Source organism: Amblyraja radiata, chromosome 26 (assembly GCF_010909765.2).
Source record: "Amblyraja radiata isolate CabotCenter1 chromosome 26, sAmbRad1.1.pri, whole genome shotgun sequence".
Taxonomy (NCBI): domain Eukaryota; kingdom Metazoa; phylum Chordata; class Chondrichthyes; order Rajiformes; family Rajidae; genus Amblyraja; species Amblyraja radiata.
Genome location: NC_045981.1, coordinates 34,966,881 through 34,992,923, shown reverse-complemented (window position 1 = coordinate 34,992,923; position 26,043 = coordinate 34,966,881). Strand labels below are relative to the sequence as shown.

Sequence of the window (26,043 nt, the reverse complement as noted above, 5' to 3'; positions counted from 1 at the left end):
CACAGCCGTTGCTGCGGGCGTCCAGATGGTAAGGGACAAAGTCAAAGTCAAGGTGAGTCCAGGATCGGCTCTTCCCAACCAGAGACCGCGGCTTCAGGCTGGTGTAGGCCGCAGGCCGGCGGTCAAAGTTTTAAAGTACCTGCCGTGCCGCAGCCGGAAGCACCGCAGTCTGCAGGGCCGGCGGTCGAAGCTCCCCTCCTGGGGAGATGTTAAGTCCATACCACGCCCGCGGTAGAAGATGGCCGCGGGCCGGCGGTGGAAGCTTCTTCCCCCGGGTCCCCAACGTGAGATCCCGGGCTGTAGACGCCGCACGAGCTGGAGTTCTGCAGACCACGGCTTCAGGCTGCCGGCTGCCGCGGGCCAGCGTAACGGAGCGCTCCCCTCCAGCGAGGTCTCACCCGCTCCGCGCCGAGAGTCCACGCTGCGCCCGCCGCTGAAGCTCCGGGCGCGTCTCCGGGAAAGTCGGCGCCGATCCTGCTGTTAGGCCACGGGGGAGGCGGCCTGAAAAAGTCGCCTCTCCATGGAAGAGGCGGCCGAAACGGTTTCCCCCTCACCCCCCCACACCACCCCCCACACATAACACACAAGGAAACATTAAAAACACACTTTTAAACATACTAAAAAAATAAAAAAAAGTTGAAAAAAGACGGACACGCTGCCGACAGGCGCTGCCAGTGCAGCGCCCCCTACCATGTTTCGGGCCGAAACATTCTATTCTATTCTATTTCTATTCTATTCTATTCTATTTCTATTAATGTGAACCATACTCTTATAGAAAAGAGTACTAAAAACAGAAAATGCTGATAAAACTAAGCATAGTTTAAGAAAGAACTGCAGATGCTGGAAAAATTGAAGGTAGACAAAAATGCTGGAGAACCTCAGCGGGTGAGGCGGCATCTATGAAGCGTAGGAATAGGTGGCGTTTCGGATCGAGTCTGAAGAAGGGTCTCGACCTGATAAAACTAAGCAGATCGGTTAGCATCTTGGAAAGTTGGGGTTTCAGATTTAAATTAATCCAGCAATTTCTCCTTTGAGTCCTCCGTGCCTGCAGTTTTTTTCATGTGTAGTAGAAATGAAGGCTTTTTATCGTGGAAATCAACCGCAAAAATATGATCAAACTTCTCCCGTTTTTCCCCCAAGTTGCAATGGGTCTGAAAACTCTCAGGATGTTGAACATTTTCGAGCAAAACGGCAGTTTCTCATGAGTGGTTTACCGGATACCTTGAAAAAGCACATAGCAAAGACTGCAGCAGCGTTGGAGATCTATTCAGCTGCAAGTCTCAGTTTCCAGATTGTTGTACATGTCCAGCAAAAAAGTCAAGGTGAGGTTTTTGAAGTTTGAGAGTGGTAGTGCCTGTTGGAGAAAATGTTTTTTTTCCCTTGGTTTGGGGCCCAGGTTAGATCCTCTGGTGCCGTCTGTGAGGAGTTTGTACCTTCTCCGTGTGGCTTTCCTCAGGGTGCTGCGGTTTCCTCCCACATCCCAAAGACGTGCTGGTTTGTAGGTTAATTGGCCTCTGTAAATTCCCCCTGATGTGCAGGGCGTAGAGTCGGAACCGGAATAACCAAACCCGTGTGAGCGGGTGATCGCTAGTCGGTGTGGGCCGAAGGGCCTCTTCCCATGCGGGAATCAATTTTCCTACAATGTTATTAATTAGTCTTTTGATCTAGCCATTCCCAAATATGTCCCAAGTTAAAAGTAGTTATTAACTATTTGGATCTTTTGGATTGAGGCTGGAATCTGCCTGAATGGAGGGTAGCCTTGAAATGGCTTCATACAAGACAATGAATCTACCCACAGCGCTGCTCCATGCTGGCAACTCTAGAAGGGTTCCCTTCCTTGATGCCTTCAGCTCAATTCTTTGTTTTATTTCCTATTTGTAGTATGGAGCTGTCTGAAACAGCCAAGTCTTTTTAAAGCAAGCTCTGTTTTACATATTTTCAAAGTGAACTAGATACATTCTTCAATTTACCATCGACAGCACCATAGGGCATTCCCCAGTACCGTACATGAAACTTCAAATCCCCTTCAACTGCGTTTCAAAGCAGACTGAAAACTATCCAACCGTTGCAAATGAACAAAGATGGATATGGCTGCATTGTTTGGATCGTTTAATGGCTCAAACCAGTGGCCTGAATTGGTTGACGTGAGGGGAGGAATGAACTAATGAGAAGTTTTAGTTCCATTATCATATGATAACAGTATAATCTCATGTACTCTTCTGCTGTGAGCAGACGTGCCCCGCAATGCTTTGATACTTCAGATCTCATCACTGTTTCACACAAATGTTCTGTGTGATTTTGTTTTAATTGTTTAGCATCACTACTGTGGGACCTGCCATGGCCCGACTGCGCTATTCTGAATCGGCTACGGGGCATGAGTGAACGGATGGAAGGAATACTTACACCCTCCCTGTCTCTTGGAGACTTCTCTGAAGTGAAACACACAACCACTACCTCTGCATCTTGGATCGGGGTGAGTGTGTCTTTTATATTTTTAATTTGTTATACAACAGTAGAGTTTGATTGCAGTGGTGTCCCGGACGGATGTGTGGGAGGAGAGTGCGGAGGTGTGGGTTAGCTGAAATTGGAAAATGTTCTTGCGATTGTGTTGTGAGCCACCCTCAGGTACTCTGAGCAATGGGTCAAGAGATACATAAGATTCGAGAAGAAGGGTAGGATGGTATTTGGCTGGTTTGAAGCATGGAGCAAATTTCTTATTCGCTGAGGTTAACATCACAATCACAATAATACTTTATTTGCCAAGTCAGTCATACAAATAAAAAGCAACAGAACACACAAAATACATTTTAACATAAACATCCACCACAGTGACTCCTCCACATTCCTCACTGTGACGGAAGGCGAAAAAAAGTTCAAATCTCTTCCCTTCTTTGTTCTCCCACGGTCGGGGTCCTCGGGCCCACCGTTGACGGGACGATCTTGACTCTCGTAGTCGGCGCCGTTTGGGCCCTCCGCATCGGGGCGGTCAGCTCCCCCTCGCCGGCGATCGGACCCCACGTGGGGGCTGGTCGAGCCTCTGCATCGTTGGAGCTTCCCGACTGCGCCTCTCTTGAGACTGCGAGTCTCGATGGTGAGATCAGGGAGTGATCCCAGACAAGGGATAGGCTCCGATGTTAAGTCCACGCCCTGCGGTGGGGCTCAAAGTCAGTCTGAGGAGGCCTCCAGCTCCAGCAACATGTACGAGTGCGTCCTTTTCCAATGGAGCCCCATCTCAATCTGGTAAAATAGTTATTCTGGAGAGTCATTACTTTCCTCAATTATTTATTTCAGTGACTAGGGAGAATATTTTGCTGGCACGGTATCTATCACTTGCAGCCCACCAACCTACGTGCCAACTGCCCTATAAGATGAATGTTATCCAGGAGGGAATGGAGTGGTGACGTTTAGGGTTGGGACCCTTCTTCAGTCTTGAGGGTGTCCATTTCCTCCATGGATGCTGTGGGACTCACTGAATTCTTCCAGCATTTTGTGATTTGGCTCTGTGTTGGGTTCCACTACCCCTCGCCCCCACCCACTCACCTCCCTGTACCATTCAGTGACATGGAACAAATATTTCATGGAACAAATATTTCACATGTATTTGGGCCGAGACCTTGTGGCTTTGTCAACATTTTAACGTAACCCGCTCGTCTATACCTGAAGCTGCGCAGATAGCAGTCATTGTTGAATTTGTGGATAATGGGTTCCTTTTGAACATTTTATGCTGCAGTTATCTAACTGGAGGACAGAATTCTCACAGGACATCCAGAGGTGGTTACTCGAAGAGATCAAGTCATCCAATCCAGAGTTCCCCGTACGGAAACTGTTTAAGCCATTACTGCAGAAAAGAAGTGAATATTTTGCAGACCTGCTCAAAACAGGTCAGTGACGGAGGGTCTTTGGGTGGTTGTGTGTGTTCGGCTCTTACCTATTTATAGTGGCTCTTACATATTTCTTTCTTTCTTAGGGTCTTCCACTAAAATGGAGAATGCTGTCATAGATGTCGATGCAGAGCCTTGGCAAGCGTTACCTGTACGTAGCAGTCCAGGACCACTACTGGGGAAAAGGAAGAGAAAGGTTGAAAGGCGGGATCAGAAACAAAAAAGAATGAAAGCTCTCGACAGTGACCAGGAACTGATTGTCATCCAGGACGAGGAACGTTGCACTCAGGAGGCTTCCGCAGCGGCCGAGGGATCCACGAGGAATGAAAGAGGCATCCGAAACCAGAACTGCACCACCAGAAAACGGCTCAGCAGATCTGCTAAGAGAAAGCTGCAGGATTGTGAACATAAAACTGAAGAGGCAGAAGCGGCGAACGTGCCTGTCCCACTGTGTGTTTCTGAATTGACTGATCTACCGAAGAGGGAGGAAGCAGCCATTTCCGATGGTAATGTAGTCTTTATTTCTAAGTAGTTCAGTTTAGTTTATTGTCGCATGTACCAAAGTAAAGTGAAAAGTCGTTGTTTTTTTTTTTTGTCGTGCGCTATGCAGTCGGTGGGAAGAGTCTACATAATTACAATCGAGTCGTCCACAGTGTCCAGATGCAGGCTAAAGGGAATACTGTTTAGTGCAGTAAAGTCCGTCTCCGACGGGGTTGATGGCAGGTCAGGATGACTCTTTAGCTGGTGATGGAATGGTTCAGTTGCCTGAAAACAGTAAGGAAACAACTGTCCCTGAATCTGGAAATCTTTATGAACTTTAGTATTTAAAAAAAAAAGATAATTTGTCAAGTAAAGTTGGATTTATTGTCATATATATGTGTGCAGTTAGGTAAGGACAATGCACGAGCGCAGTGAGTTACAGGTTCAAGGAAATGTTTGCTTGCAGCAGCATCACAGGTCCAGAGACTTGGGACAACAAGATTTACAAGGATGTTGCCAGGATTTGAGGGCCTGACCTATAGAAAGAGGTTGGGGCTAGGAATTTATTCAAACAAGTGTATAAAATCATAAGGAGTATAGATACGGTTCCCTCCAAGGTTTGGGAATTAATCATTAGAGCGATGTCTCCCCAAGGTATGTCTACTTTAATAATTAGAGGGCATGGGTTTAAGGCAAGAGATATAATAGGAATTTGAGGGACAATTTTTCAGAGGGTGGTGGGTAGATGGAACGAGCTGGCTGAGGAGGTAGTTGAGGCAGGAACTGTAACAACTGTTGAAAGGCATTTAGACAGATACGTGAATAGGAAAGGTTTATAGAGATATGGGCCAAACGCGGGCAGGTGGGGCCAGATTTGACGAGTCATCTTAGCCGGTATGGACTAGTTGAGTTAACGAGCCTGTTTCAGTGCTGAATGACTCTTGACACTAGTTCCAACTGCCTGTCTTGACTGCACACTGATCTCCACTGCACGATGCCGTGTGTTAACACCGAAGACTGAGATCACCTTGTGTGCTTGTTGGGATTAGTAAAGTGAGGCAAAACTTGTCTTAAACTTGCTTTGTCCAGAAGTTGAGGATGATTGCAGCTGTCTTACTGCTGCTTTAAGAGCAGTTGAGTCAGTGGCGGGGAATTGAACCTTTGACCAGGGTGTTGTGTCATGTCTATAACCCCTACTCTGCCATTGTATTGATGTCAGAGCACGGGGAAGAGGCCAATGACTTTGGTTTAGTTTAGAAATACAGCATGGAAACAATCAAGAGTGTGTCATTGTCATGTGTCCCAGATAGAACAATTAAATTCTTACTAGCAGCAGCACAACAGAATATGTAGACATAGTACACTGTAAACAATATAATAAATGAGAAAAAAGTTCAGTGTGTGTGTAGACACACTATACAAAACAAACAAGCAATAATAGTGAAATAATAACAATAATAGATTATGTAGTTCAGAGCTTTTTTGAGGTTGTAGTGTTTAATAGCCTGATGGCTGTAGGGAAGAAGCTGTTCCTGAACATTACAGTTTTCAGACTCCTGTACCGTCTTCCCGATGGCAGGGATGAGAAGTGTGTGGCCAGGGTGGTGTGGATCTCTTATGATGCTGGCTGCCTTTTTGAGGCAGCGACTCTGGTAAATCCCTTTGATGGTGGTCAGAACCTGTGATGGACTGGGCAGTGGTTACAACGTTTCGCCGTCTTCACTCCTGGTCATTCAAGTTGCTGAACCAGGCCCTGATGCAACCAGTCAGTATGCTCTCTACTGTCCATCTGTAGAAGTTCCAGAGAATCCTCTCTGACATGCCGAATCTCCATAATCTTCTAGCCCTTCGGCCTAGCGAATCCTCACTGACACACTAGTTCTGTCTTAAGCACTAAGATCAGTTTACAGAGGCCAATTAACTTCCAAACCTGCACGTCCTTGGGATGTGGGAGGAAACTGGAGCACCCGGAGAAAAACCACGTGGTCACAGGGAAAACTCTAGGGCTGTGAGGCAGAAACTATCACTGCGCTGTCCAATTCTTGACAGACAAAAAATAGAAAACATCTTTTGGTTCTGCTGTTCAGATAATTTGTCTTGAGACAAAGGAAAGTAAAATTGATTTGGTTTTCTTGATTTATTTCTGTTCCCTTTTTGCAAAAGTTTTGTTAGAATCCCAAGCTCATCCTGTCAGTGATGCACATTCAAATGTTGTGACATAGTCACAATAATATACTACATGTTTAGAACACCTTCAGAAGTAAGAAAACTGCTGCAAACGAGGAGAGTCGATTAAACACTTGAAAGATACAGAATGGAAACAGGCCCTTTGGCCCATCAAGTCCACACTGACCATCGATCACCCGTTCACACTAGTTTTTATGTTATCCCACTGCCTGCACACTGGAGGCAATTTAAGGTGCCAATTAACCTACAAACATGCACATCTTTGGTCAGAGTTTAATCAGCATCTGATAAATGGATAAAAATACATCTCTTGATGCTCCTGAACCTGTAACCTGGGGTCATTGGGTGTTTCGGGTCTTTCAACATCAGACACCCTCACCCAGGCGACCCAGCCGTAGTTGATCAGACCACGACTTGTGTTCAGGTGGCATTCGCTCCTCCTCATGGACCTCCTCTCCTGATCCAGAGCCATCTCGAGGCTTTCTCCGCTGCCTCTGTGGTGTTCCTGATGGCTCTTCTCCCCTTCATTCCGTTGATGCCCAGCGCGCTCAAGGCTTTGTAGAGCGATTGCCCTGCAAAACCTCTATATATATCTTACTCTAAATATAGGAGTAAGAGACTGAAGGAGAAGATTCCACAGCTTGGAATCTGTCAGTCGAAGCTTGTGGAGACGATGAGCTGTTGTGGTCTTTGCTCCATCTGCTGGTAATGTTATGCTATTTCTGATCCCAAGCTCAATCAGTTAAATTTCTGATACTCATATTTCCCATACTCAATCAGTAAAAAAAAAAAAAAAAGACTATGCTGGAGTAACTTGGTGAGTCAGGCAGCATCTCTGGAGAAAGTGGAAAGGCAATGTTTTGGATGTGGACCCTTCTTCAGACTCTAATGATTAAATAGCTTTGGATGTTTTTATTCCTTTATGGAATTTTTAAAAATTGAACTCTTTCAGAAGATGGACACAAAATGCTTGATTAATCCAGCAGGTCAGGCAACATCTCTGGAGAAAAAGAATAGGTGACGTTTCAGGTGGGTCTGAAGGGCGACCAAATATTGAGTTGCTCCAGCATTTTGTGTCTTTCTTCGGTATAAACCAGCATTTGCAGTTCCTCCTCCCTACACGTTTTGTCTTTCCTTTTCAGATGTGGGTACGGTCAAGGAAGATCTGTTGTGGACAGAGAAATACCAGCCGCAGCATTCCAGTGAAGTTGTGGGAAATCTCAGTGCGGTCAGGAAATTACGCAGGTGCGTGAGGAGGTTATTAAACCGTCTGGTAAAGACTCTTAAACTGTGGCCCCTGGTTCTGGTCTCCCCAACATCGGGAACATGTTTCCTGCCTCTAACGTGTCCAAGCCCTTAACAATCTTATGTTTCAATGAGATACCCTCTCATCCTTCCAAACTCCAGAGTGTACAAGACCAGCTGCTCCATTCTCTCAGCATATGAAAGTCCCGCCATCCCGGGAATTAACCTTGTAAACCTACGCTGCACTCCCTCAATAGCAAGAATGTCCTTCCTCAAATTAGGGGACCACTGGTCCTTCATTCCCTACCCTAGGTAAAAGAATGTGTGCATATTCATCCTATCAATTCCCCTTCTGATTTTATAACCTCTATAAGATCCCCCCTCAGCCTCCTGCACTCTAAACATTAAAGTCCTAGCCTGCTAAACCTCTCCCTGTAGCTCAGGCACTCGAGTCCTGGCAAAATGCTGGCAAATCCTCTCTGTGCCCTGTCTAACTTCATGACATCCTTCCCACAGCAGGGTGACCAAAACTGAACACAATACTCCAAATGCAGCCTTTTTGTGTGTTTTTTTTTTACATAGTTGGTTGATGGAATGGAAGAAAAGAGCTGACAAAGAAGAAACAACATCACAGAAGGAAAGAAAGACCGAAAAAGATGAAAAAGTGGGTATGTAATTTTCTTAAATATATAATTCTGTGCAATGTTGGGGTCATGATGTGGTGTACTGTGCTACAAAATGTTTCCCCTCTGCATAGAGGCAGTTGCCTGCCTTGCGCTACAAAGCTGATCAACTTTTGAAAGGAAAATATTTTATTTTTAATTTAGTTTAAATTAGAGATCCAGAGCTGAAACAGGCCCTTCGGCCCACCGATTCTGCGCCGACCAGCGATCCCCGCGCACTAATACTATCCTGCACACACTAAGGACAATTTGCAATTAAAAACAGATAATAGACAATAGGTGCAGGAGCAGGCCATTCGGCCCTTCAATCCAGCACCACCATTCAATGTGATCATGGCTGATCATCCGCAATCAGTACCCCGTTCCTGCCTTCTCCCCATATCCCCTGACTCCACTATTTTTAAGAGCCCTATCTAGCTCTCTCTTGAAAGCATCCAAAGAACCAGCCTCCACCGCCCTCTGAGGCAGAGCTATCCAAATGTTCGGCTATCTCATCTTTTATAATTGACTCCAGCATCTTCCCCACCACCGATGTCAGGCTAACTGGTCTTTAATTCCTGTTTTCTCTCTCCCGCCTTTCTTAAAAAGTGGGATAACTTAGCTACCCTCCAATCCACAGGAACTGAACCTGAGTCTATAGAACATTGGAAAATTATCACCAATGCATCCACAATTTCTAGAGCCACTTCCTTAGGTACCCTGGGATGCAGACTATCAGGCCCTGGGGATTTATCAGCCTTCAGTCCCATCAGTCTATCCATCAGCCGATTAACCGCCGATTAGCGCTTTACGGAGAGGAATCCGGAGACAACCCATGCAGGTCATGGGGAGAGCGTACCACCTCTATACAGACAAGCACCCATAGTCGGGATCGAACCCGGATCTCTGGCGCTGTAAGCCAGCAACATTACTGTTGCACCACTGTGTTGCCCTGTTCCAGCCACGTGCTAAGTATGTTGCCGCTGCAGTTTAATTGTTTTAATGCTTTATTTCAGTAGACTAAAATAAATCGTAGCCAATATTAATGCCTCAACCAAGTTGATGAAAGGATTAGCTGGTCATTCTCATCTTGCTCTTTATGGGAACTGCGTGAACATTTGCAGCCAAGTTGTAATATAGTTTATTATTGTCAAGCTTGCCGAAGTACAGTGAAAATACTTATGAGTGCTATCGGGTCAGTGAAGAGATTATACAATCTTTAACAAAGATTAACACAGTCAAGCCATCCACAGTCACAGATAAAGATACTCGTTCTCATCCATCCTTCCAGGCTCGTCTGCCTTGCTAAAGTCCACATGGACAATGTTACTGCCCTGCCCTCATCAATCCGTAACTTCATCTGAAATTCACTCTGTTCTTCCTGCCTTTTTGTCTCTGCAGATACTTGGGACAACAGTGATTTTAACATGGAGAGTTCTGGGGATGAAGACTTTTTGTGCAATACAGTGCTAATCACTGGACCTCCAGGAGTTGGGAAAACTGCTGCAGTTTATGCCTGTGCCCAGGAGTTGGGTTTCAAGGTAAGTGTTCTACTTTTGTTCGATGTAGCACCTGTCGCATCAAAATTGTGTTTTTTGTTACATGCCTGCAGAGTAACACTGGAGGTTTTCTCAAAGCTTTTCACAAGTTCACATAGGAGTAGAATTAGGCCATTCAGCCCATCGAGTCCACTCCGCCATTCACTCATGGCTGATCTCTGCCACATAATCCCATTTTCCTGCCTTATCCCCATAACCCTTGACACCCGTTCTAATCAAGAATTTGTCTATCTCTGCCTTAAAAATATCCACTGACTTGGCCTCCACAGCCCTCTGTGGCAATGAGTTCCACAGATTAACTATCCTCTGACTAAAGTTCCTCCTCGGCTCCTTTCTAAAAGAGCGTCCTTTAATTCTGAGGCTAGGACCTCTGGTTCTAGACTCTCCCACCAGTGGAAACATCCTTTCCACATCCACTCTATCTATGCCTTTCATTATTCGGTAAGTTTCGATGAGGTCCCCCCTCAACCTTCTGAACTCCAGCGACTACAGGCCTAGTGCTGTCAAACGCTCATCATGTGCTAACCCACTCATTCCTGGGATCACCAAGACTACACCGACCACAATCGCTTGGACACTAGTTCTATCCTACATACACAAGGGACAATTTACAGAAGCCAATTAACCTACAAACTTGCGCGTCTTTGGAGTGTGGGTGGAAAACGGAGCACCCGGAGAAAACCCACGCGGTCACAGGGAGAACGTGCAAACTCCGCACAGACAGCACCCGAGGTCAGGATCGAACCGGGTCTCTGGTGCTGTACGTTCATAAGTTCTAGGAGCAGAATTAGGCACTTCGGCCATCAAGTCTACCATTCTATCATGGCTGATATCTTTCCCTCTCAACCCCATTCTCCTGCCTTCTCCCCATAACCCCTGACGCGACTCTCTACCGCTGCACCACTGTGTGTGCCGCACTCAGTTACTCCTCAGTGGATGTTTTCTTCTAATAGAATGTATGTGTTGAAGGCAAACCATTAATTGGGTCAAATATCTCCAACGCAAGTGTGTCTACCTGTAGGTGTTTGAAGTGAATGCTTCCTCACAGCGAAGCGGCAGACAGATCCTCTCTCAGCTTAAAGAGGCCACGCAGTCTCACCAAGTGGATAAACAGGGAGCCGGTGCCCTCAAGCCTGCCTTCTTCAGCGGCAGCAGGTCCCTTCCAATGCAAACGGCCAGATCTCCAAGTGAGTATAAAACCTTGGACAACAACTTCCTTATCTTGTGCCGTTTGTTTAAACGTTTATGCAGCCCATAGTTGTGATCGGGGTGCATCGACTGAAGGTGGTACAAGCCGTTACAAAGTTCTGAAACATGTGCTGGATACATATTAAAAGGGAGGTATTGTATGAGGAAAGGGTGGTAGCTCTTTCAAAGAACTGGGTGGGTTCTTTCTGTGCTGAATAATGATAGTTCTGGAGCTGTGGCACTATGAATGTTGCCCTATAGGAGTGTATTCACAATGATTGTTATAATTTATAAGAGTGCAGCGTAGGTTAATTCCCGGGATGGCGGGACTGTCACATGCTGAGAGAATGGAGCGGCTGGCTTGTATACTGGAATTTAGAAGGATGAGAGGGAATCTTATTGAAACATATACGATTATTAAGGGTTTGGACACGCTAGAGGCATGAAACACGTTCCCGATGTTGGAGGAGTCCGGAACCAGGGGCCACAGTTTAAGAATAAGGGGTAAGACATTTAGAACGGAGACAAGGAAACACTTTTTCACACAGAGTGGTGAGTCTGTGGAATTCTCTGCCTCAGAAGGCGGTGGAGGCCGATTCCCTGGATGCTTTCAAGAGAGAGCTAGATAGGGCTCTTAAAGATAGTGGAGTCGGGGGATATGGGGAGAAGGCAGGAACGGGGTACTGATTGGGGATGATCACATTGAATGGTGGTGCTGGCTCGAAGGGCCGAATGGCCTACTCCTGCACCTATTGTCTATTGAATGGGTGACGTTTCGGGTGAAGACCCTTGTTCGTCTGAAGAAGGGTCTCGGCCCGAAACGTCACCCATTCCTTGTCTCCAGAGATGCTGCCTGACCCGCTGAGTTACTCCAGCTTTTTGTGTATCTTCTTTTCCCATTCATGCCTCGGAGTTGGAGAAAGGGAGACCGCATTTAGAGTATTTTGTTCAGTTCTGGGCACCATGTTTCACGAAAAACGTTGTCAAGCTGGCGAAGGTATAGAGAAGATTCTCAGTCTGAATGGAGCGGCTGTGCTTGTATACTCTGGAGTTTAGAAGGATGAGAGGGTATCTTATTGAAACATATAAGATTATTAAGGATTTGGACACGCTAGAGGCAGGAAACTTGTTCCCGATGTTGGGGGAGTCTAGAACCAGGGGCCACAGTTTAAGAATAAGGGGTAAGCCATTTAGAACGGACATGAGGAAACACTTTTTCACACAGAGTTGTGAGTCTGTGGAATTCTCTGCCTCAGAGGGCGGTGGAGGCCGGTTCTCTGGATACTTTCAAGAAAGAGCTAGATAGCGCTCTTAAAGATATAGAAATGGGGGGATATGGGGAGAAGGCAGGAACGGGGTACTGATTGTGGATGGTCAGCCTTGATCACATTGAATGGTGGTGCTGGCTCGAAGGGCTGAATGGCCAACTCCTGCACCTATTGTCTATAAGATACTTTTATTTTAAAGTTATCAGTTGCTGATGTAGCACAAGATAGTCTGTGGGGCTATTGTGTTTGAAGATCCTGTGAAATTCTATATTCTACTCTCCGTATTCTCATTCTTAACATTTTTATGTGTGAAGCCATCTTCTACGGAGCTTGATATCCACTAAATTTGGACGATTCCTTTTTCACAGAGAAGCCCAACTCTCCCAGAATTGTCGTCAGGTCGCCCAGGAAAGCTGCCTTATCTCCGAGGAAAAAGGGCTCAAAGAAGAGCCTGGCGCCCATGTCCTTAGCCAATTTCTTCAAAGCCCCGTTGAAGTCTAACAAAAGTGAAGAAATGGTAAAGGCTGACAATCGGATGAGTGGTGAGAAAATAAGTTGCATTGAAACACCTTTCCAGTGGTTATTCTGCTAGTGTACTGGCATTAGTCCTGATGCACGCTTTCAACACAACATATTGATCATTGCTTGCACTTGTAATTGATTTTCATTAGCCAAGTATGAAAACAAAACAAGTCTGTAAATCATACGAGGAATTTGATTTGCCATGCAGTCATACCAGAAAAGCAACAAAGCGCGCAACCGCATAAAAATTTAACAAAAACATCCTTCACAGCGGCTCCTCCACGTTCCTCATTGTGATGGAAAGCAATAAAGTCTTATCTTCTTTCCTCCATTGACTCACTAAAGGGCCTGTCCCACTTACGCGACTTTTTCGGCAACTGTCATAGGTCGCAGAATTTTTTTTTTTAATGTTGAAAATTCAGCAGCGACCAGAAAGACTCTACGACTCTTTGGAGACCTCTCACGACCATAGGAGACCTCTCACGGCCTCTCATCCGCGACATGTCACGAGGGGGGGTCGCCTGTATGGTCGTGAGAGGTCTCCAAAGAGTCGTAGCGTCTTTCTGGTCGCCGCTGAATTTTCAACATGTTGAAAATTTTCGGCGACCTATGACAGGTGCCGGCAGTCGCCGAAAAAGTCTGCGTTAGTGGGCAATCTTTGCCAATCTCCCCAAAACGTTGTTTGATCTGTTCAATAGCTGGAAAGTGCTTGGTGATTAAAGTGAGAACTCTCTCTTTTCTTTTTAGTCAAACCTCAAAAGATTTGTAAGACCCCGAAAACTAGTGGCCAGGTTTCGGAAGTGTCCAAGATCCCTGCCGTTTCTGAGAACAAAGACACAGAAGAATGTCACCGCAAGAGTGCCACGTCACTCATTCTGTTTGAAGAGGTAGGTTTACAAACACTCCACTTTTCAGCATGCTTAAATGAATCTCCGATGAAATAAACTTTAGTTTAGAGCAGGGGTTCCCAACCTTTTTCGTCCCGTTTATCCCGGGCAACTTTAATAGCGCATAACGATGTTATTTCACTTATTTATGAACTAATGATGAACAGATCATAATACCAGAACCAAACACAGTCAATCAATGAGAAAAATATGTACAAATCCAGAATCAACAAATCTACCCCCTGGGTAGGTGAACCCTTGGTTTAGAGGTCAGAGCTAGAAATTAGCGGTTGCCCGGTTGCCAATGGCAAGCCACAGTCCCACCGGGCAACCTAAAAGCCATGCCATCTTGCCCGGCTTGGCAAGCACCCGGGACACCTGAGCGGGTCCCCTCTCTATTTTTCTCTCTCTCTCTCTCTATTTTTCTCTCTCTCCGTCTCTGCCCGCTGTCCATGTCTCGGGTCTCCGCCCGCTCCACGTCCACCGGCACGGCCGGCCGCCTTACACATGCGCACAACCTCGGCCAGCACCAATGATCCTATAGCGAGGATCTTTGGCCAGCACATCATCGGCCGTGGTTGTGCGCATGTGCCGCCCTGCACATGCGTACTGCCACTGCAACTGATCGGCGTCGGTCACTTTCTCCCTCCCTTTGCATGGTGGGAGATCTGACCGCCATTGCTGAAAACCAACGCAGAATCACTCGTTCGAACTGGAGTAACTCCCTGGAGTAACTCTTGCTTCTTGGTTTCCTGGTCCTCCAAAAATATTCGAAATGGAATTTAAACAGAATTTAAACACCACCACCAAACTCTGAAAAATAACAGCCTATTGCATTTTATCTGTTTATTTATTGTGTGTGTGTGTATATATATGGTCTATTGTAAATAGAAACTGTGAACTTTTATCTCCTGTTCTGTATTACGTTTACATATTCTGTTGTGCTGCAGCAAGCAAGAATTTCATTGTCCTCTCTGGGACACGTGACAATAAAACTCTCTTGACTCTTGACTTGGACTTAAACAAAGAAGGGTTCTTGGGGGGGGAAAAAAGAGCTACCTTAAATGTAATTGCTTCTGGTGGGTCCCTATAGTAGGGTGAAGACTATTCCATGCTTTAATTGTGCGGCAGAACTCCATGGAGCAGTCAACATCTCTGGATAGAAGAAATTGGGTGACGTTTCGGGTAGAGACCTTTCTTTAGATTTCCTCTGGTTTTAGTGTTTTAGTTTAATTTAAAGATACAGTGTGGAAACAGGCCCTTCGGCCCACCGAGTCCACGCCGACAACCGATCACCCGTACACTAGTTCTATCCCACACATTAGCAACGGAGGTCAAGAGTCAAGAGTGTTTTATTCTCTCATGTCCCAATGAAATCCTTACTTGCACCAGCACAATAGAATATGTAAACATAGTACTCTGTAAACAATGTTATAAACGAGAAAACAAAACAGTGTATATTTATATATGAATATATAACTATATACACACACACACACACACACAATTTCCCTCCTGGGAATAATAAAGTTCTATTGTGTGTGTAGGAAAGAACTGCAGATGCTGGTTTAAACTGAAGATAGACACAAAAAGCTGGAGTAACTCAACAGGTCAGATAGAATCTCTGGACAAAAGGAAAATATTACGTTTTGGGTTGGGTCTGAAAAAGATTCCTGCACATATTTGCAATGTGGAAGGAAGCAAGAGCACCAGGAGAAAACCCATGCGATCAAAGAGAAAAGGAGCAAACCATACAGATAGCACCCATATTCAGCAACTTTATGGCCAATGTACTGCCCTATAGTCTTGAACTGAATTAAAACATACAGTAGCTGTAAAGGGGGACATGGCATCACTTAGAGATTTAAGACTGAAAATGAATAGTTTCTTTTTTTTTTAGTAACCAAAGTTATCAACGTATAGTTTTTGGGTGTTGGAAAATAAAATATAGTGGCACAGCTGGTAGACTTGCTGCCTCACATGCCAGGGATCTGTGTTCGATCCTGTCCTCGGGCACTGTCTGTGTTGAATTTGCACATTCTCCCTGCAAGCAAGTAGGTTTCCTCCCACATCCCAAAGATGCATTGGCTTTGTAGGTTAACTTGTCTCTGTAAAATTGCCCCATATGTGTAGGGAGTGGGTTTGGAAAGTGGGATAACTGAACTTGTGTGAATGGGGAGACAAAAATGCTGGAGAAACTCAGCGGGTGAGGCAGCATCTATGGAACGAAAGAAATAGGCAACGTTTTGGGTCGAGACCCTTCTTCAAACTGATGTGAGGGTGCAGGGGGTGGGAAGAAGAAAGGAAGAGGCGGAGACAGTGGGCTGAGGGAGAGCTGGGAAGCAGAGGAGAAAGCAGGGACTACCTGAAATTGGAGGTCAATTTTCATACCGCTGGGGTGTAAACTGCCCAAGCAAAATATGAGGTGCTGCTCCTCCAATTTACAGTGGGCCTCACTCTGGCCATGGAGGAGGCCCAGGACAGAAAAGTCTGATTCAGAATGGGAGGGGGAGTTGAAGTGCTGAGCCACCGGGAGATCAGTTTGGTTATTGCAAACTGAGTGTAGGTGCTGTGCAAAACGATCGCCAAGCCTGCACTTGGTCTCACTGAGATTGATCATACGCTGAATAATCCAACCAGAATTTTGTTTGGAAGTGGAAAGAAATAATAGAAATTGCATTCATTGCAATGTGTAAAAGGAGATGAGATACTGTATTGTAATTTTGCTGCATGTCATTGTGGTATATATCATGTCTTGATTGGTGAATATGTTTAGTTTGTGACTTTATTTGAAGCAGAAATAATATGTGAATGCTTCATTGACCATAATTCCGACTGGTAACTACACACTTCGTCTGAGCACATTATCGTATGTGTCATGCAAGCCGTCTTAAATGACCACCTAAACTGTCATTTGGCAACCTAAAATGCTGCCTCGGTTACCCGGCTGGCAACAGGGGAAAAAAGTTAAGCGAGAGCCCTGGAGGTACAACATGGAAACAGGCCCTCCGGCCCGCTGACCAGTGATCCCCGTACACTAACACTATCCTACACACACTAGGTACAATTTACAATTTTTGCCAAAGCCAATTAACCTACAAACCTGTACGTCTTTGGAGTGGGTGGGGGAATCCAAAGCACCCAACCCCATGTGGTCCCAGGGAGAACCTGCAAACTCTGTACAGACAGCACCCATAGTCGGATCGAACCTGGGTCTGTGGTGCCGTGAGGCTGCATATCTACTGCCGCGCCGCCCCAGTCTGTCACCAAACTCTTACTTTGCACATGCTCATATATTTGTTCTATTTTCTTAAACAGGTGGATGTAATATTTGACGATGATGCTGGATTTCTAAATGCAATCAAGACCTTCATGGCAACTGCAAAACGGCCTGTTATACTCACCACGACTGGTTAGTTTTTGTAGTCTTTTTTTTAAAGTAAAGCAGTGTGTTATTTCCTTTGTACGTTCGGCTCTTTCCTTTTTCACGCCAGGTGATTAATGACCAGAAGGCATTGATGGGATGACATCTGTGAGGCATTTCCCCCAATCAGTCGCTCTGTATGTAAAACACAAAGTGCTGGAGTAACTCAGCAGGTCAGGCAGCATCTGTGGAGGAAACTGGTAGAATGTTTCGAGTTGGGATCCTTGAGTCAAAATGTCTCCAATCCATTCCCTCCACAGATGCTCCCTGACCCACTTGACTCCTCCACATGTTTAGGAACAAACTGCAGATGCCAGTAAATTCGAAGGTAGACACAAAATGCTGGAGAAACTCAGCGGGCGAGGCTGCATCTATGGAGAGAAGGTATTGGCGACGTTTCGGGACGAGACCCAAAGGGTCGCCAATTCCTTCTCTCCAGAGATGCTGCCTCACCCGCTGAGTTTCTCCAGCATTTTTACTCCTCCACAGAGCTGGTTGTAGCTGACTGTGTAAAGGCATCTCTGGTTAATTATTTATTGTAAAATCTGCAACTTATTGACCACTGTGTTTGCATTTGTTCCCTAGATCCCAATTTCAGCTTAATGTTTGAATGCTGCTTCGAAGAAATTCGTTTTAAAATGCCATCCCCGGTAAGTTTCTGATTTTTGATTGAAGTTGGTGATGAAATGTCTCTTCAATAGACTATAGGTGCAGGAGCAGGCCATTCTGCACCGCCATTCAATGTGATCATGGCTGACCATTCTTCAGTGAAATGGCCTCTTGGGTGTCAAGACTAATACATAATTTCAACTTGCCCTCTTCCTCCTTTTCTCCTCTCCCCCCCCCCCCTCCTTGTGCCTCCACCCTAATGTACCCCCATATTTCTCCCAATCCTGCCTTCTGTACCCCCCCCCCGCATATCTTTTCCAGCTTTCACCCCACTCCTGCATTGTCTGAAGAAGGGTCCTGTCCCGAAACGTCGCCTTTCCATTCCCCCCACGGACGATCCCTGACTTGCTGAATGACTTCAGCACTTTGTGTTTTGCTTACGTTTCCAGCATCTGCAGTCTTGTCTATCTCTACTTAATGACAGTGGTCATTACTGCGTCAGTGAGAATCGGTTCCTGTATTTCTAATCCACAAGTGACTACACTTTGGAAACTTAGATTTAGCAACATTTTGGATTTAGCAACTACAGATGTTCAAAGTCACTTTGGTTTGGGTCTGGGCCATAATCATACAGGATGGAAACGGGCCCTTCATTCGAACTCATCCATGCTGACCAAGATGCCCCAAATAAGCTCATCCCATTTGCCCCTGTTTCTCCCATATCCCTCTAAACCTACTTGGGGAACAGCTTCTTCCCTACAACCGTCAGGCTGTTAAACATGACAACCACAAATAAGCTCTGAACTTCAATAATTGTTATTATTTCATAACTATTGCTTGTTTTTTTTGTGTGTGTGTGTGTGTGTGTATGTATATATGTGTGAGTGTGTGTGTGAATACTTGGCCAATAAACTTATTCATTCATAAATATATATATGTGTGTGTGTGTGTGTACTTGTGGGTATGTGTATAGAGTATATGCACACTGATCTTTTTCTCTCTCGTTTATCATATTTACAATGTACTATGTTTACATATTCTGTTGTGCTGCTGCAAGTAAGAATTTGATTGTTCTATTTAGGACACATAGAAAATAGGTGCAGGAGTAGGCCCTTCGAGCCTGCACCGCCATTCAGTCTGATCATGGCTGATCAACCAACTCAGTATCCTGTACCTGCCATCTCTCCATACCCCATGATCCCTTTAGCCACAAGGGCCACATCTAACTCCCTCTTAAATATAGCCAATGAACTGGCCTCAACTACTTTCTGTGGCAGAGAGTTCCACAGATTTGACCACACATGACCATAACCATAAAACACTTGACTATCCATATGCATCTCTAAATGTCTTTTAAATGTTGTTGTAGTACCTGCCTCAACTGCCTCCTCTGGCAGCTTGTTCCATACACCCATTTTGTCTGTGAAGAATTTGTCCCTTGGTTTCTAATTAAATCTTTGCCTCGTGCCTTAACCCTACATAGTCTGGTTCTTTATTTCCCCCACCCTGGGTAAAAAAAAACAATGCATTCACTCTGTCTGTTCCTCTCCTGATTTTATACATCTCTATAAAATTGCCCCTCGCCCTCCTACGCTCCAAGGCCTACCCTACCCTGCCCAGCCTCTCCATAAAGCTTAGGTCCTCGGGTCCAGGCAACATCTTTACAAATCTTCTCTGCCCTCTCCAGGGATGCTGCCTATCCCGCTGAGTTACTCCAGCTTTTTGTGTCTATCTTCGGTTTAAACCAGCATCTGCAGTTCCTTCCTGCACATTCTCTGCACTCTTTCCAGCTTGCTGACATATGTTCCAGTGTTATGAAATTCCATCTCCTCCTGTCGTCACTTTTTATGCAGACCTGCCTAGCGCCATGTTACCTTCTCACAAGTATCCTTAGTACTGCATCTTCAACCAAGTGTTGGCCACCTTCGATGTAACCAAGCCCAATCTGTCCCTCAGCTTGTATCCTACCACCTGCAGAGGGCAGCCTGGAACTGTGTGTGTGTGTCTCTGTCCCTCTGTCCCTCCAGCCCAGCACCAACCAGTGGCCTCTGGTACAATAAGCATCGTTGCTGCTACAACCCAATCATAAAGTGAGCTGTGTGGAACATTTCAGAAGCCCTACACTCAGCTGCATGTTCAACTGTCGTTGCGATGTTCCCATGCTATTTTCAAGCCTTCTCCGTCTTCTTCCAACCCATTTCGCACTTAATCTCTGACATAGAAACATAGAAACATAGAAATTAGGTGCAGGAGTAGGCCATTCGGCCCTTCGAGCCTGCACCACCATTCAATATGATCATGGCTGATCATCCAACTCAGTATCCCGTACCTGCCTTCTCTCCATACCCTCTGATCCCCTTAGCCATAAGGGCCACATCTAACTCCCTCTTAAATATAGCCAATGAACTGGCCTCGACTACCCTCTGTGGCAGAGAGTTCCAGAGATTCACCACTCTCTGTGTGAAAAAAGTTCTTCTCATCTCGGTTTTAAAGGATTTCCCCCTTATCCTTAAGCTGTGACCCCTTGTCCTGGACTTCCCCAACATCGGGAGCATTCTTCCTGCATCTAGCCTGTCCAACCCCTTAAGAATTTTGTAAGTTTCTATAAGATCCCCTCTCAATCTCCTAAATTCTAGAGAGTATAAACCAAGTCTATCCAGTCTTTCTTCATAAGACAGTCCTGACATCCCAGGAATCAGTCTGGTGAACCTTCTCTGCACTCCCTCTAGGGCAATAATGTCCTTCCTCAGATTTGGAGACCAAAACTGTACGCAATACTCCAGGTGTGGTCTCACCAAGACCCTGTACAACTGCAGTAGAACCTCCCTGCTCCTATACTCAAAACCTTTGGCTATGAAAGCTAACATACCATTCGCTTTCTTCACTGCCTGCTGCACCTGCATGCCCACTTTCAATGACTGGTGTACCATGACACCCAGGTCTCGCTGCATCTCCCCTTTTCCTAGTCGGTCACCATTTAGATAATAGTCTGCTTTCCTGTTTTTGCCACCAAAATGGATAACCTCACATTTATCCACATTATACTGCATCTTCCAAACATTTGCCCACTCACCCAGCCTATCCAAGTCACCTTGCAGTCTCCTAGCATCCTCCTCACAGCTAACACTGCCCCCCAGCTTAGTGTCATCCGCAAACTTGGAGATATTGCCTTCAATTCCCTCATCCAGATCATTAATATATATTGTAAATAGCTGGGGTCCCAGCACTGAGCCTTGCGGTACCCCACTAGTCACTGCCTGCCATTGTGAAAAGGACCCGTTTACTCCTACTCTTTGCTTCCTGTTTGCCAGCCAGTTCTCTATCCACATCAATACTGAACCCCCAATGCCGTGTGCTTTAAGTTTGTATACTAATCTCTTATGTGGGACCTTGTCGAAAGCCTTCTGGAAGTCCAGATACACCACATCCACTGGTTCTCCCCTATCCACGCTACTAGTTACATCCTCGAAAAATTCTATAAGATTCGTCAGACATGATTTACCTTTTGTAAATCCATGCTGACTTTGTCCAATGATTTCACCACTTTCCAAATGTGCTGCTATCCCATCTTTAATAACTGACTCTAGCAGTTTCCCCACTACCGATGTTAGACTAACTGGTCTGTAATTCCCCGTTTTCTCTCTCCCTCCCTTCTTAAAAAGTGGGGTTACGTTTGCTACCCGCCAATCCTCAGGAACTACTCCAGAATCTAAAGAGTTTTGAAAGATTATTACTAATGCATCCACTATTTCTGGAGCTACTTCCTTAAGTACTCTGGGATGCAGCCTATCTGGCCCTGGGGATTTATCGGCCTTTAATCCATTCAATTTACCCAACACCACTTCCCGGCTAACCTGGATTTCACTCAATTCCTCCAACTCCTTTGACCCGCGGTCCCCTGCTATTTCCGGCAGATTATTTATGTCTTCCTTAGTGAAGACGGAACCAAAGTAGTTATTCAATTGGTCCGCCATATCCTTGTTCCCCATGATCAACTCACCTGTTTCTGACTGCAAGGGACCTACATTTGTTTTAACTAATCTCTTTCTTTTCACATATCTATAAAAACATTTGCAGTCAGTTTTTATGTTCCCTGCCAGTTTTCTTTCATAATCTATTTTTCCTTTCCTAATTAAGCCCTTTGTCCTCCTCTGCTGGTCTCTGAATTTCTCCCAGTCCTCCGGTATGCTGCTTTTTCTGGCTAATTTGTACGCATCATCCTTCGCTTTGATACTATCCCTGATTTCCCTTGTTATCCATGGATGCACTACCTTCCCTGATTTGTTCTTTTGCCAAACTGGGATGAACAATTTTTGTAGTTCATCCATGCAGTCTTTAAATGTCTTCCATTGCATATCCACCGTCAACCCTTTTAGAATTAATTGCCAGTCAATCTTGGCCAATTCACGTCTCATACCCTCAAAGTTATCTTTCTTTAAGTTCAGAACCATTGTTTCTGAATTAACAATGTCACTCTCCATCCTAATGAAGAACTCAACCATATTATGGTCACTCTTGCCCAAGGGGGCACGTACAACAAGACTGCTAACTAACCCTTCCTCGTTACTCAATACCCAGTCTAAAATAGGCTGCTCTCTCGTTGGTTCCTCTACATGTTGATTTAGATAACTATCCCGCATACATTCCAAGAAATCCTCTTCCTCAGCACCCCTGCCAATTTGATTCACCCAATCTATATGTAGATTGAAGTCACCCATTATAACGGTTTTGCCTTTGTCGCACGCATTTCTAATTTCCTGTTTGATACCATCTCCAACTTCACTACTACTGTTAGGTGACCTGTACACAACACCCACCAGCGTTTTCTGCCCCTTAGTGTTTCGCAGCTCTACCCATACCGATTCCACATCCTCCAAACTAATGTCCTTCCTTTCCATTGCGTTAATCTCCTCTCTAATCAGCAACGCTACCCCACCTCCTGACTCTGAAGTTGTGTCATCTACGCATCAATCGACAGTTAGTTGCTCCACATTTCACCAGCGCTTCGTCACTCTTCGATGCTATTTTAAGGAGCTAAACTTCCTCCTTTTCAGCGCACCAAAAAACAGCGAGAAACTGGTTGGTAGAAATTGACCAGATACGTAGCGTTTAAATGACTTGCATCGCCTCTTTTAAAAAAAGAAAAAACGACCTATTGTTAAACGAGGTAATTTTGATGCTGCAGGAAATCAGTCATTCAGCATTCAGACCGCACATGCTGCCAGAGATAGACAATAGTCTGATTTTGTCAGCCATGGAATGTGAATCATGTGATGTATCCCAATGCTTGAGTTCATTCTGCACTCACGGAAGTTCAATACAACATTGTACCTTTTCCCCCCCCATAACTTGCAACCCCTCCCCCCCCCCCTCCAGTGACTCCACTGGAGTTGTGTTGAATAGCTCACGGGACTGACTCTTAATTTCCTTGTGGTTAAAATCTCCACCGCCCACAATCCTGTCTCCTGTCCAGACTACATTCCACATTCGGCACAGTTGCTAGATCTTTGGAAGAGTTATTTGGTCCCATTCCTCCTTGCATCGAATAATAAAAAGTACAGCACAGGAACAGGCTCTTCGGCCCACAATGTGTGTGCTGAACGTAATGCCAAAATAAACCCGCCTCATCGACTTGCACCACTCCTTGTCATTTCTGTAGTTAACTGAAAATTGTGTGCGCAAAATTAATTCCAGACACTTACAGGAGAGAGTGCTCTTTCTGTGACTGATGGTGATAATTATCCAACATAATCATTTTGGCTGGTGCTTGTGATATCACCATGGAGGTAATCTTGCCCATACACTGAAGAAATGGCGCAGCTGCCTTAAAGTGGCAGATACCTGGGTCAGATCCTGACTGTGCCGTGCAAACGCCGTCTGTACGCTCTCCCTGTGACTGCGTGACTTTCCACCGGGTGCTCCGCTTTCCTCCCACACTCCAAGGACGAATAGGTTTGTCGGTTAATTGGCCACGGTAAAATTGTAAATTGTCGCTAGTGTGTAGGATGGTGCTAGTGTACGGGGGTGATCGCTGGTCATCACGGACTTGGTGGGCCCAGGGTCCTGTTTCCCTGCTGTATCTCTAAAGACTAAAGTAAAAGTCTAATCCGTCTGATCTGTTCTGATCCGTCCCGACGGCGGAGTTTCGATCATCCCGACGAGAGGGCTTAAACTGCGGATCGTCGACAACGGTTCAAAGGCCCCGACCATGGGCGAACAAAGGAGGAAGATGACTGAACTTTATTGCCTTCCATCAATAGACAATAGGTGCAGGAGTAGGCCATTCGGCCCTTCGAGCCAGCACCGCCATTCAATGTGATCATGGCTGATCATCCCCAATCAGTACCCCGTTCCTGCCTTCTCCCCATATCCCCTGACTCCGCTATCTTTAAGAGCCCTATCTAGCTCTCTCTTGAAAGCATCCAGAGAACTGGCTGCCACCGCCCTCTGAGGCAGAGAATTCCACACTCACCACTCTCTGTGAGAAAAAGTGTTTCCTCGTCTCCGTTCTAAATGGCTCACCCCTCATTCTTAAACTGTGGCCCCTGGTTCTGGACTCCCCCAACATCGGGAACATGTTTCCTGCCTCCAACATGTCCAAACCCTTAACAATCTGATATGTTTCAATAAGATCCCTCTCATCCTTCTAAACTCCAGAGTGTACAAGCCCAGCTGCTTCATTCTCTCAGCATACGACAGTCCCGCAATCCCGGGAATTAACCTTGTAAACCTACGCTGCACTCCCTCAATAGCAAGAATGTCCTTCCTCAAATTAGGGGACCAAAACTGCACACAATACTCCAGGTGTGGTCTCACTAGGGCTCTGTACAACTGCAGAAGGACCTCTTTGCTCCTATACTCGACTCCTCTTGTTATAAACTCGCTTTCTTCACTGCCTGCTGTACCTACATGCTTACTTTCATAGACTGATGAACAAGGACCCCCAGATCCCGTTGTACTTCCCCTTTTCCCGTGACGCCATTTAGATAGTAATCTGCCTTCCTGTTTTTGCCACCAAAATGGATAATCTCACATTTATCCGCATTAAACTTCATCTGCCATGCATCTGCCCACTCCCCCAACATGTCCAAGCCACCCTGCATTCTCATAGCATCCTCCTCACAGTTCACACTGCCACCCAGCTTTGTGCCATCTAGTTAACACTGCCACACAGTGAGGAATGTTGATTCCACTGTGGTGAATGTTTATGTTAAACTTTATTTCATGTGCTGTGTGTATTTTTGCGTTTTTACTTAGTATGGCTGTATGGTAACTCAAATTTCACTGTACCTTAATTGGTGCATGTAAGTAAATAAGTAAGTAAGTTTTATTTATATAGCACGTTTTAAGTCAACTCGCATTGACACCAAAGTGCTTTACATAAATTAAATAATAATAAGACAATTACATTGAATCTTGAATCTAACATTTGGATTGTGGTGAGGATGCAGTGAACATAAAGTGTGACCCAAGTGCATCAATTAGTGGTCTGTTTTCTTTTCCAACCACTAGGCAAACGTTGCCAGCTACCTCCAGCTCTTGTGTCTAGCTGAAAATTTAAGGACGGATATGAAGGATCTCGCTACACTCCTTGCTCTTAACAAATGTGACATTCGCCAAAGTATCCTCTACCTGCAGTTCTGGGTGAGAAGTGGCGGTGGCAACAAAGTGGACAAGCTTCTTCCCACTGAGAGTGAGTGTGCTATTACTGTTCGATTGTTTTTTTATGTGCGTGTGTGTATATGTATGTATATGTGTGTGTGTGTGTGTGTGTATATATATATGTATATGTGTGTATGTATGTGTGTGTATATATGTGTGTGTATATGTGTGTGTGTATATATATATATATGTGTGTGTATATATGTGTGTGTATATATATGTGTGTGTGTATATATATGTGTGTGTGTATATATATGTGTGTGTGTGTGTGTGTGTGTGTATATATATATATGTGTGTGTGTATCTATATTACTAAAAGTCTGATCTTGACCACTTTTGGCTCGCTGTGGTGTGATTTCCGAGAGAACGCCGCCACCTACGGCCGTCATTTTTGACCACCTCGCTCAGAGCCCCTCTCCGCCTTCCGGGACCGGAGGATTTTTCCCGTCGATGAAAAATCAGAGAGATA

General features: G+C 45.3%; 1 protein-coding gene across 2 annotated transcripts in view; it reads left to right on the top strand.

Annotated features, from left to right (window-relative positions):
* atad5 (ATPase family AAA domain containing 5) overlaps positions 1-26,043 on the top strand; it is a 73,671-nt gene that overhangs the window by 29,504 nt on the left and 18,124 nt on the right. For both annotated transcript variants that reach the window (XM_033044660.1, XM_033044659.1), the window contains exons 8-20: positions 1,141-1,322; positions 2,316-2,473; positions 3,731-3,881; positions 3,968-4,387; positions 7,691-7,793; positions 8,376-8,461; positions 9,857-9,996; positions 11,036-11,201; positions 12,839-13,012; positions 13,740-13,879; positions 17,198-17,291; positions 17,889-17,953; positions 25,425-25,605. In XM_033044660.1, coding sequence (XP_032900551.1) covers positions 1,141-1,322; positions 2,316-2,473; positions 3,731-3,881; positions 3,968-4,387; positions 7,691-7,793; positions 8,376-8,461; positions 9,857-9,996; positions 11,036-11,201; positions 12,839-13,012; positions 13,740-13,879; positions 17,198-17,291; positions 17,889-17,953; positions 25,425-25,605 — 2,060 coding nt within the window. The remainder of the gene's footprint in view (positions 1-1,140; positions 1,323-2,315; positions 2,474-3,730; positions 3,882-3,967; positions 4,388-7,690; positions 7,794-8,375; positions 8,462-9,856; positions 9,997-11,035; positions 11,202-12,838; positions 13,013-13,739; positions 13,880-17,197; positions 17,292-17,888; positions 17,954-25,424; positions 25,606-26,043) is intronic.